At 38.4% G+C, this 13,046-nt stretch overlaps 1 protein-coding gene across 1 annotated transcript in view; it reads left to right on the forward strand.

The window, feature by feature from the left end:
• Nucleotides 1-319: 319 nt before the first annotated feature.
• LOC126161755 (sorting nexin-21) overlaps nt 320-13,046 on the forward strand; it is a 67,858-nt gene continuing 55,131 nt past the window's right edge. Inside the window, exon 1 of the mRNA XM_049917804.1 lies at nt 320-436. Within this exon, the coding sequence (XP_049773761.1) occupies nt 430-436 (7 nt within the window). The 5' untranslated portion in view covers nt 320-429. The remainder of the gene's footprint in view (nt 437-13,046) is intronic.

The raw sequence follows: 13,046 nt of genomic DNA on the forward strand, positions 1-13,046 counted from the left end.
TGACTTGCAGTGTATAAATGTAGACAGCAAGATCGTTATTGTTCAGTCGTGATATGTTTCTATTGACATAGGCTCAAACAACATTGTAGACCTGATAATTTCTGTAGTATATAGTTCCTTCTGCGCTGAATATTTTTCTGGTTTGCATTCGTGGTATCTGTCTTGCATTCTTTTGACTGCTTTCCCCCTTTTCTTTCAGTTTACCTCCTTAGAGTTACAACAATGTTTTCCTGCAACTGGACCTTTCACAACATATGCATATCTGTACGTTGTGTTTACATTGAAGGGCTTTGACTGATGCGTCATCAGTAGTGAAGTAGTGGGGGTGGGGAAAGGTAAACAAATGTTCGCAGTTCACAGCGTTGGTAGCAAATTCACATAGATGAAGTGTTATTGCTTCCACAGGCAGCCGCCAGCGTGGGACGCAAAATGAATGGTAAGAATTAATAAACATCCCTTTTGTATGCATCAATGTCAAGCAAGGTGTTACGCTTGCAACAGAATGTGATTGTTGCGAATTTATGTTTGTGTTTATGAACAACAACTGTAAATACAATAGGCAGTGTTTGTGGAGACGAGGAATTGTCGTTCCTCGTACTTTTTTTATATTTAAAGTTTACGTTTCTGCGAGCAAAATTTTGCAAGAAGACAATGTGACAGTCTAATTTTGAAATGTTATCCTACAATTAGAACCCATAAAGTTTCAGTCCTTAAGTTACCATGTACTTTCCGTGAGACCTGTGGAAACAAGTTGCCTCGTTGTCTAGGTATACGATAAAAAAGAGCATATTTTATTGTAAATATAAGGTGAAATGCCCTGTGACCAATTATAAGGATATCCAGCTCTGTAGCTTTTCTCTGCAAAATAAAGGACAAATAACTGAGAATTCTCCAGGAATGTCTCGCAATTTAACATTGTTCTTCTTTGTCAATCACTTGCATTGGCCTGTAGTCAAACTAACACATCTTCATTACCAACTTAAGTGAACTTTAACTATGAACATTAAATTCATCATCAGCAGTTATTTTTCACACACTATTGGAGATAGTCTTCTTCCAAACATTCCCACATAGGGACTATTACAGACAGTTTGTGCATCTATGTTTGTTTCTTCATACCTTACAGCTAGGTTCCATTAGGTAGTCGCTAATTTGTTGTATCACAAACGACTTAGGAGAGAGGTTTTTGAACAATTTTGTTCCAGTCCTGTTGGCCATATGCTCAGTCCATTTCCTGTTCAGTAACTGATTATTGTAATACGTAAACTAGTTTTGTATCTGTCACTAGTGTCCTCGTATTAATGTTTGTTGTTGCTATCCTGAGATTGCTTCTTTTCATTACTCATTGGTCAGCTTTTAAATATTGTGTTTCTTATAAACAATTAATTGTACACTGTGATACATTCTCAAAGAAATTACTGAGTAGTAAACAAACTTGAAGAAAAGCAACCACTCACTTATAGCTGTCGTTACACATAACAGCTCAAACACTGAGTTCTATATTTTGTGCTATTGCTCTTGAATAATGTGGTACACATTGTATCAGGGTGCCATACAGAATCCCAAATGCACTGACGCCACCTCTAGTTTAGTTGTAAATATTTATCATGTATTATTGTTTTCCTGCCATGTCTCTACATATGTCTTTACATATACCACAAATAAGTCAGCCATAACTGAGTGGTTGTCTTTCCTCAACCTGCCTATTGTTTCTATCATAGGACAGAACTGGAAACAAGCGTCTAAGTCAATTCATTGTCAAAGTGGAATACAGCAGCTATGTTGAAATAAAGATGATGACTGGTAAATGATAGGAATGGAACATTGCATTGAACCAAATGTAGGGTTGCCAAACAACAACATTAGGCTATGTTTACAAAGGACTGTCTGTTGGTTTAAGAGTGAAATATCTTGCTCATTGTCTTTTTTGTTTGGTAAAATGTAGTCAGTTAATTTGAAATCCTTGTCAAATTAATTTTCAATTTGAAGTTTTTCATTTCTGTTTTAAGGTGTATTTTTAATTCCATAAGTGTGTGTTGGGTATTAGTAATTTAGCGTAGGCCAGGTTGTCACACATTTGTGGCTTTATTGATGAAACCATCCTGACATGTGCTTAATGTGATTTAGGGAAACAGTGGAAAACCTAAATCACGATGGCTGGACAGAGCATGAGGCTCCACCCCAATCGGAGCCCGGTGTCTTAACAAGCGCTACTTCATTTAGTTATCCCTTATCTGAAGTTCTCATGTGTTAGTACATACCGAGAACAAATTAAGTTATATACTATAAACAGTCTGTTGTATTTCAGTTACCCTACACGATAAACTCCACCAATATAAAGGTCAGTGATTTAACAAAATACTTACAGGTGCCAGCCTCATACGAGGTGCATTCAAGTTCTAAGGCCTCCGATTTTTTTTTCTAATTAACTACTCACCCAAAATCGATGAAACTGGCGTTACTTCTTGATGTAATCGCCCTGCAGACGTACACATTTTTCACAACGCTGACGCCATGATTCCATGGCAGCGGCAAAGGCTTCTTTAGGAGTCTGTTTTGACCACTGGAAAATCGTTGAGGCAATAGCAGCACGGCTGGTGAATGTGCGGCCACGGAGAGTGTCTTTCATTGTTGGAAAAAGCCAAAAGTCACTAGGAGCCAGGTCAGGTGAGTAGGGAGCATGAGGAATCACTTCAAAGTTGTTATCGCGAAGATACTGTAACGTTAGCTCGAAATGCGGGTGCGTTGTCTTGGTGAAACAGCACACGCGTAGCCCTTCCCGGACATTTTTGTTGCAGTGCAGGAAGGAATTTGTTCTTCAAAACATTTTCGTAGGATGCACCTGTTACCGTAGTGCCCTTTGGAACGCAATGGGTAAGGATTACGCCCTCGCTGTCCCAGAACATGGACACCATCATTTTTTCAGCACTGGCGGTTACCCGAAATTTTTTTGGTGGCGGTGAATCAGTGTGCTTCCATTGAGCTGACTGGCGCTTTGTTTCTGGATTGGAAAATGGCATCCACATCTCACCCATTGTCACAACCGACGAAAAGAAAGTCCCATTCATGCTGTCGTTGCGCGTCAACATTGCTTGGCAACATGCCACACGGGCAGCTGTGTGGTCGTCCGTCAGCATTCGTGGCACCCACCTGGATGACACTTTTCGCATTTTCAGGTCGTCATGCAGGATTGTGTGCACAGAACCCACACAAATGCCAACTCTGGAGGCGATCTGTTTAACAGTCATTCGGCGATCCCTCAAAACAATTCTCTCCACTTTCTTGATCATGTCGTCAGACCGGCTTGTGTGAGCCCGAGGTTGTTTTGGTTTGTTGTCACACGATGTTCTACCTTCATTAAACTGTCGCATCCACGAACGCACTTTCGACACATCCATAACTCCATCACCACATGTCTCCTTCAACTGTCGATGAATTTCAATTGGTTTCACACCACGCAAATTCAGAAAACGAATGATTCCACGCTGATCAAGTAAGGAAAACGTCACCATTTTAAGTATTAAAACAGTTCTCATTCTCGCCGCTGGCGGTAAAATTCCATCTGCCGTACGGTGCTGCCATCTCTGGGACGTATTGACAATGAACGCGGCCTCATTTTAAAACAATGCGCATGTTTCTATCTCTTTCCAGTCCGGAGAAAAAAAAATCGGAGGCCTTAGAACTTGAATGCACCTCGTAACTTCAGAGCAGCATTTTCTACACAAGTTCTCAATTATTTGCTGGATGGAGTCCAATCTCGTATCTTCCGCTACAATTTTTCCCATCTACAGCTCCCTCTAGTACCATAGAAGTAATTGCCTGATGTCCTAGCATTGTGTCCCTTCTTCTTGTTAGTGGTTTCCATATACAGTGGCGGTCGAAATAATAGAGCCACCTCTATTGACGAGATTAAGAACTAGGATATCTATTAGTACGCGAAATCGCCACGAGTGCCGTGTTGTCAGTCCCTTGTAGACAACATCAGGGAAGACGTTGCTGCTATCTTTAGTCGTCCGAAAGGAAGCGTTTGAGCTAGATGTGTGACAAGAGGCATAAAGGTAAGAATCTTATGGGTCAAAATAATAGAGCCGCTTTACACATGTGCCTTTAAATTGATTTTTATGCAGTTGTTTTGTATGTAAATTGACGTGTGGTTTTGTTTACATTCGTCTAGATGGGCAGAGCAAAGTATACCAGTGAAGATGAGCGTATAGTAATGTTCCGGATGTTCAAAAGTGGGATGTCCATGAATAAAATAGCCAATGTCTTGCACGTTTCGCGAAAACGAGTCCAGAACGCCATGAGACAGTCAAAACAAACAAAGCCGCAGGTGGAGAACAGGGGGCGACCTCGTGTAACTACTCCTCGCGTAGACAGACTCATCACTAGGGAAGTGAAGAAAGACCCATTTTTGTCAACACCACGACTGAAAGCCATTTTGTTTAGCGACGAACATGATGTTCAACCATCAACCTCAACGATTCAAAGACGACTGAGATCTGCAAAATTGAATAGGCGCATTGCAAGAAAGAAGCCACATGTTTCACAAGCTAATGTTCGGAAAAGGTTAGCCTTTGCCCGGAGAAATGAACAAAAACCTAATACTTGGTGGAGGAACATCCTTTGGTCCGATGAATCCAAGTTTAATAGGTTTGCCTCAGACGGAAAAGTCTATGTGCGCCGCCCACCAAACCAGGAATTTAATCCCAAGTACACTTTAAAAACTGTGAAATACGGTGGCGGAAGTGTTATGGTATGGGGATGTTTTTCGTGGTACGGCATTGGTCCAATACACCGTATCAACGGCATAATGAACGCAGAAATGTACAAAGACATCTTGGCAAATGTGATGCTGCCTTATGCTGAAGAGGAAATGCCGCTGAAATGGAAATTTCAGCACGATAACGATCCAAAGCATACTGCAAGGATCATAAGGCAGTTTGTTCAAGAGCACAATATCGAAGTATTAGAGTGGCCACCTCAGTCCCCTGACGCATCACCCATTGAGAACTTATGGGAGATCTTAGACAAGAGAATTGACCGCTCAAAAGCTACATCTTCAGAAAAACTGTGGGAAGAAATCCAGAGAGCCTGGTATGCGATCAGTAGTGACGAATGCAGGCGTTTAGTAGACTCTATGGGTAAGAGGTGCAGGGCAATCCTCAAAAATAAGGGATACCCCACGAAGTACTAATGCAGTCCTATGCAAAAAAGACTGTTCCTGTACGTTTCATAAGACTGAGATCAAGTACAATATATTTGTTTCAATTGGCTCTATTTTTTTGACCCTGTGGTCTGGTATTCTTTTGAATATTATTGATTATTACTGATTATTTTGTGTTGTGTTATCGATATAACTGACTATAGTACAATGTGACTCGGTTGTAATGGTTTCCATCATAGTTCAAACATGTCTAGTAATAAATGTGCACTTTATTCCAAACCTTTGCCAGGTGGCTCTATTATTTTGACCGCCACTGTATTCCTTTCCTCACTGGTTGTGCGGAGAACCTCCTCATTCCTTTCTTTATCGGACCACCTAATTTTCAACATTCTTCTTTAATGCCAAATATCAAATTGTTTGAGTTTCTTTTCTGGTTTTCCCACAGTGCATGTTTCACTACCATACAATGGTGTGGTGCAAAAGTACATTCTCAGAAATTTCTACCTCAAATTAACGTCTGCCTTTGAGACTAGTAGTCTTCTCTTGGCCAAGAATGCCCTTTCTGCCAGAGCTAGTCTGCTTTTTATGTCCTCCTTGCTCCATCCGTTATGAGTTATTTTACTGCTTAGGTAGCAGAATTCCTTAATGTCATCTGTTTCGTGATCACAAATCCTGATGTTAAGTTTCTCACTCTTGTCATTTGTGCTACTTCTCATTACTTTCATCTTTTTTCGAAGTACTCTGTCCATATTTTGTACTCATTAGACTGTTGATTTCATGCAACAGATCCTCTGATTCTTCTTCATTTTCACTGAGGATAGCAACATCGTCAGCGAATCTTATCATTGATTTCCTTTCATCTTTAATTTCATTTCCACTCTTGAACCTTTCTTTTATTTCCCTCATTGGTTCTTCAATTTCTAGATTTAACTATAGGGGCAAAAGACTGTCTTACTCTCCTTTGAATCTGACCATTTCATACCTGGTTTTCCACTCTTATTATTCTCTCTTGGTTCTTTGACATATTGTATGTTATCCATCTTTCTCTATAGCTTATCCCTATTTTTCTCAGAATTTCAGACATATTCACAATTTTACATTGTTGAGCACTTTTACCAGGTCAACAAACCCTATTAACTTGTCTTTGGTTTTCTTTAGTCTTGCTTCCATTATCAACCTGAATGTCAAAATTGCCTCTCATGTGCCTTTACCTTTTCTGAAGCCAAACTGATCATCATCTAGCACACCCTCAGTTTTCTTTTTCATTCTTCTGTATATTATTCTTGTCAGCAACTTTGATGCATGAGCTGTTAAGCCGATTATGTGATAATTATTGCCCTTGTTGGCTCTTGCAATCTTCGGAATTGTGTGGATGATGTTTTTCTGAAAGTCGGATGGTATATCACCAGACTCATACATTCTACGCACCAATGCGAATGGTCATTTTGTTGCCACTTCCCCAAATGATTTTAGAAATTCTGAGGGAATGCTATCTATCCCTTCTGCCTTACTTGATTTTTAAGACTTACAGAGCTATTTTAAATTCTGAGTCTAATACTGGATCCCCTATCTTTTCTATATCAACTCAAGTTTCTTTTCTATTGCATCATCAGACAAGTCCTTCCCGCATAGAAGCCTTAAGTGTTTTCTTTTTACCTATCTGCTCTCACCTCTGCTTTTAGCAGTGGTAGTCCCATTGCACTGTTAATGTTACCGCCCTTGCTATTAGTCTCAGCAAAGCTTGTTTTGACTTTCCCAATGCTAAGTCAATTCTTACGACAATCATTTCATTTTCGATTTCTTCACATTGTTCATGCAACCGTTTCACCTTATACTCCCTGTGCTATCTATTTACCCTGTACTCAGTTGACCAGAAATCATTGTCTTCTTTCCATTTCCCTTCACTGACTCCCACTATATCTAGATTTAGCCTTAGCGTTTCCTTTTTCAGATTTTCTATCTTTCCTACCATGTTCAAGCTTCTGTATTCCATGCCCCGACTCATAGAACATTGTCCTTTCATTGGTTATTCAATCTTTTTCTCATGATCACATCCACGTTAGCAGAACCCTTCTCTAGATGTGAATGGGGTAGTATTCCAGAATCTTTTGACAATGGAGAGATTATCATGACACTTTTTCAAGTACACACCACATGTCCTGTGGATACATGTTGTGTGTCTTTAATGCAGTGGTTTCCATTGTATTGTGCCTCCTCATGCCATTGATCATTGCTGATTCTTCTGCCTGTAGGGGTAGTTTCCCACCTAAGGGCAAGAGAGTGCCTTGAACCTCTGTCCTCTCCTCTGCCCTCTTTGACAAGGCCTTTTGCTAATCAAGGGATGACTTCTTAAGACGAAAGTCTTCAGCCACCACTGCTGATGATTTTTATTCAACATTTAAACATACATGGGGTTTGAACCCGAGATTGAGGACATTTTGATTACTAATCAAAGACACTATCACTAGACCATGGGTGCAATCTAGAGCTTATGAACAGTTTACTTTTAAGTTACAATCATCACATAGAAAATATTGTTGAGAAACAGAACCAAAGATTGTGTTTTCTGCTAGATCGCTCAGGAGGCACTACAGATGTACAAGAGAGATTGGCTCCACTACACTTGTCTGTCCTTTTCTGAAATATTGCAGTGTATGGGACCCATACCTAGGTAACAGGATTGATGGAAGCTTGTAAAGAGATAGGGAAGAAAGTGTCACAGATATTATACGCAAGTTGGGATGGCAATCATTCAAACAAAAGCATTATTCGTTGTGACAAATTATGTTAACGAAATTCCAATCACCAATTTCTTCTCCGAATGCAAAAATATTTAGTTGACTCCCATCTACGTAGGGAGAATGTAGGTGTTTATTGTACCATGTACTATTAGAGAGGGGAATGATCTGACGGCATTTCTGTGAACTATCTGTCAAGCACTTGAGCGTGAGTTGCAGAGTGGTCATGTAGAAATAGCTGAATATTATAATGTTAGCATATTTTGTACTCTCTTCATGTTTTTCATTGTTTACAACCACACATACTTGCAGATGATTAGGAATGACTGCACTTTCACACCACTGATACAGCTTCTCCTCTTCCTTTCTGCCTGTCTGAAAAACTAAATCTCCCTCCCCCCCCTCCCTCATTGTGAGTGAGATGTTGAACACAGAAAAACGGAGAGAATTGGTGTTATGCATCAGCGACCATCTTAATCCACAAATAAGAGTTATTTAAGTAACCTTTATTTTTGTAGTAAACAGTATTTAAGAGGTAAATGTGTGTTTTGACAACCTAGGATGCATTATTACAGTTTTACTTCCTATGAAAAATACTGATTAGAATTTTTGGTTTGTTCTTCCCTGGTAAATGTAAGTTCAAATTATATCCTGTTCAGTTATTGTGAATAGAATAATTTGAGACATATTACTGGAGATTTTCCTGATGTGCACAATGTCACATTGGTAGATGCTACAGTAAGTTGTTGTAAACATATTCAGTGTTTTAACTTGTGACCTTTTTCTGTAGTTTGAAAATTGTGTCCAAGTTTTTTGGATTTTATCTCCAGAAAAGAAACCCATAACTAAGAATCAATTACACATAGGCATAGCGTGTCACTACAAGACACTGGGTGTTACACATTGATAATATGGCACTGAGAGTGTAACATGCTGATGACACACTCTTTGCCAATATCATCATGTGTTCATTCCATCTCAGTTGGCACTCAATGTTCAACCTAAAAACTACGCAGCCTACAACATTATCATTTTTACCTTAAATGACAGAAGTTATTTTTCACCTATTTAAGCTGAGATTCATGCTGTTTGTTTTCTTCGTTACATATTGCTCAGTTGCACTCATTCTTAAGGTTTTCATTTGTCATATGAATAGAATGTTTTCTTGTTTTGTCAGTGACTTGACTGATGCTCTCATCAGCAAAGAGAATCCTTTTCCATTTGTTATATGTCTGCATCTTTTGTACTTTATTTTGTAAGTATGACTGGAACCACTCATTCACTATTCCTCCTATGCCTACTACACACTGTTTGTTTAGTAATATTTTATGATCAACAGTGTCAAAAGCTGTGGGCAAGCTGTTATGCAGCCATCCGTGTCAAGAGCTTCAAGTACTACTTTTGTAAATCTGTGCGACCTTAGAAAGCAAACTGTGCTTCATTAAGAAGATTTTACGTATTAAAATAACTCAGTTTTCTGTTTTTCAGTGATTGATTTTACAGTATTTGAAAATGATGAGGGGAGAGAGTTTCCCATCTTTTCACATTAGCCATCTTTAGTAGTGGCTCAAATAGTGCATACTTTAAATGTTTTAGGCCTCTAGTCTTTAGTCCAGACATTGATTTGATACAGCTCTCCATGCCAATCTATCCTTTGTAAGCCTCTTCTTCTCTATGACTACTGCAGCTTACATCCAGCCTATGAAATAACTCATACCTTTCTTTAGTCAAGTTGTGTTATAAATTTCTTTTCTCCCCAATTCCATTCAGTACCTTTTCATTAGTTATCCGACCTGCCCTTCTAATCTTCAGTATTCACCTGTAACACCAAATTTCAATAGCTTCTATTTTCTTCTTGTCTGAATCGTTCATAGTACTACATTTTGCTTGAACTGTACAAGACTGTACTTCAGCTAATTTACCTTAAGAAAAGGCTGCCTAATACTCAACTATTTATGTCCACTGTTAAAAGATTTCACTGCCTCAGTCACCTGATTTAATTTGATTACATTCCATAAGCCTTCGTTAATATTCAGCTTACAGCATATTTGCAAGACACTGTCCATTATATCCAACTAATCTTCAGAGATGGCAAAACTAAGTTCTTATTTCTTCACCCTGAACTTCAGTACCCTGCCCAAATTTCTCCTTAGTTTTCGTTAATAGATTTCTCTATGTAAATAGATATGGAAAATGGCCAATGAAATCAGAAAAAGGCACTATTTTTCAGATCAATCAGTTTTAATCTGTATTTTTCATTTTTGGTCTATAAAGTCAATTTTACACCATGGCCATTGTAAGAGATTGACAGGATATGAAAATAAAGGTAAAGTAATGTTTTGTATGACAGATGGATTGACAAATAAAACAATGGAAACTCCAGGTAGGAATATCAGCAGTGTAGGAAAAGGTAGATTGCTACTTACCTTAAGGAAGACATGTTAAGTTGCAGATAGGCACAATTGAAAGACCGCTTTTGGCCACAGCCTTCATCAGCAAAAGAGAAACACACAATTCATACACACAAGCAAAGACACCTCATGCCCTCACACTGCTAGCTCCAGAATAATGCTTTTCAGCAGGAGAAGGAGCAAGTCAAAAATTTGTGTCCTGCTTTGCCAGAGTAGCTGATACTAGTTGCTGTAAAAATTGGAAACTGTCTGTAGAATTTGTGTTCAGTGTTGGGAGAGCTCGTGAAAAAAGACAGATGAAGTATGTTTGATATTTAATAGCATTGTTTGGGGGCACCTAGTACTTCCATTTCTTTTTCAGTGTTTTGAGCTTTAAATAATGGTAAACCACCGTAACATTCTCTTCAGGAGAACTCATAATTGCAGCTGAAACAGAAACGCAATTCGTGCAATTTGTTGCTTGTCATATTGCATATTGTGTCGCCCCAGTGGGAAGACCAGTGTTGCACCAAAAAGTGTCACATCACATGAACTTTATTGCAACATGTCATAGCACGTGTCATATTATCTCAGTGTGAGCTGTGCCTAAGAGAAGCTGTTGTGAATGTGTTCGAGGGAAAGGTTGTGGTGATCACTCAGGAGCTTCTTCAATTGACATACACAGCTCATATCAGATATAAACAGTACTTTGAAGAGGAGAAAAGAGTGGCTAAGGCAACAGAAAGAACAGGAAAAAGAAGAATTGTTGTAACATAAAGGAAGAGTAAGTTTGAAAAAGAAAAAGTAAATATTGAACACAGTGAAGAAGCACCAAAGACCACTGAAAAAAAAGATTGACTGTTGACAGATTAATGGATGTGCAAACAAGTGTTAAGAAGCTGCCTTGACATGGGTATGTGTCCAGTAACATGTAACCTCAAATACAACTGCGCCAGTGTAATGTTGAAGACACCTATACAAATACCAAATACATTAACTGCATTTATTAGTATGCTCAGTTAAAAATGGAACTCTGGTATAACTAAACACCAATCCCTCTTCCAGGAACAAGATACAGCAAATAACTAAGCAAGAAATGTAGTCACTATTGCAAATACAATCAGACCTCAGCTGTACAGTGTATTGGTGACAGTGAAAATTTGCGCCAGGTTGGGACTCAAACCCAGATTTCCCGAAGCTTTGCCACTCACCAGTGACTGCAGAATTCCGTAATTTCATCTACATTGTGATCGCCAATCAAGATGTTTAGTTTCTCACTGTTGTTATTTCTGCTACTTCTCATTACTTTCATCCTTTTTTTATTTACTCTCAATCCATATTTTGTACTCATTAGACTATTCATTCCCTTCAGCAAATCATGTAATTCTTCTTCACTTTCACTGAGGATAGTTATGTCGTCATAAATCTTATCAATGGTATCTTTTCACCTTGCATTTTAATTCCACTCTTGAAGCTTTCTTTTATTTTCATTATTGTTTCTTTGATGGATAGATGGAACAGAAAGAGTGAAAGACTACATCCCTGTCTTACACCCTTTTTAATCCGAGCACTTCATTCTTGGTCTTCCATTCTTATTTTTCCCAGAATGACCACACCTCAGTTGCACAATGTATTGGTGACAATGAAAATTTGTGCTGGATTGAGATTTGCACCCAGATCTTCCGCCTTACGCTTTACCGCTCAGTGATGAATGCTGCAGAAGGTAGCACACTGGCTTCTTGGCTTGGACTTGTAATCTACCCCCTCCTTCCTACTTCCATCTATAGTCCACATTATACAATGTCTTTTATGAAGATTTGAGAGGAGTGAGGATTACAATAAACTTTCTAGTTTACTTTGTGTGGCATGCTGAGATGGCTCAAGTTCTTCTTGTCTAGGGGTCTGATTCTTCAAGCTGAAAGTCTCAGGGGTTGGATTGAACTAAAGAAATTTGAAGATTGTTGGAGAATTTTTATTTTTATGTAAATATATTGTCTCACATTTTAGTACATCATACAGTCTTTTGATTTTTCACATTAACAAAGCCGAAATTACATTGTTCTTACAAAAATATGTCCAATAACATCAGAGGCATGCTTACGACTTCCACGCTCTGCGGACATAACAATATTCCAACGGATTTTTAATTTTTCTTAACAGATGAAGTCCTGCTAGTTTTAATTATTATTTCATAAATGAATTCAGAATAAACATGGTAAAGTACAGGATTGCGTAATTAATTATAGAAATGTTGTGTGTGCCAGTAATTCATAATTTCCTATGTTTCTTAAAAATATAATTTTAACTATACATTCAGAACTAGTACTTATCGATTATAATATTAAAACTAAAATATTTTATAAATTAATTCCTTTTCATACATTTTAACTTGAAATGTACTGTAATTGAAATACTGTGTATAAAATTATGTGGAAATTTTCAGAAAAGCAACTGAGATAATATTGACCTGTCCAAAATTCGAAAAATAATACTGGTATCGACAACTACTTTTGAGGAAAAGTAATGCTAGAGGATGTCCCGTTGCAGACTCCAGCCATGGACCATAGTAAACTCATTGTACTCACTGTGGGCTGGGTGTAGACTGACCAAAGAAGTGAAAAAAAGATGAAATAGGCTCTCCATCTCCTGGTCCCTACAATGGAAAGACTTTTTCATACTAAACCTACCAATCAGTCTCAATCCAATAACAATATTGAACCGTACCTGACTTAGTTCACTACTCCCATCCTACTG

This window comes from Schistocerca cancellata, chromosome 2 (genome assembly GCF_023864275.1).
Source record: "Schistocerca cancellata isolate TAMUIC-IGC-003103 chromosome 2, iqSchCanc2.1, whole genome shotgun sequence".
NCBI classification, from domain to species: domain Eukaryota; kingdom Metazoa; phylum Arthropoda; class Insecta; order Orthoptera; family Acrididae; genus Schistocerca; species Schistocerca cancellata.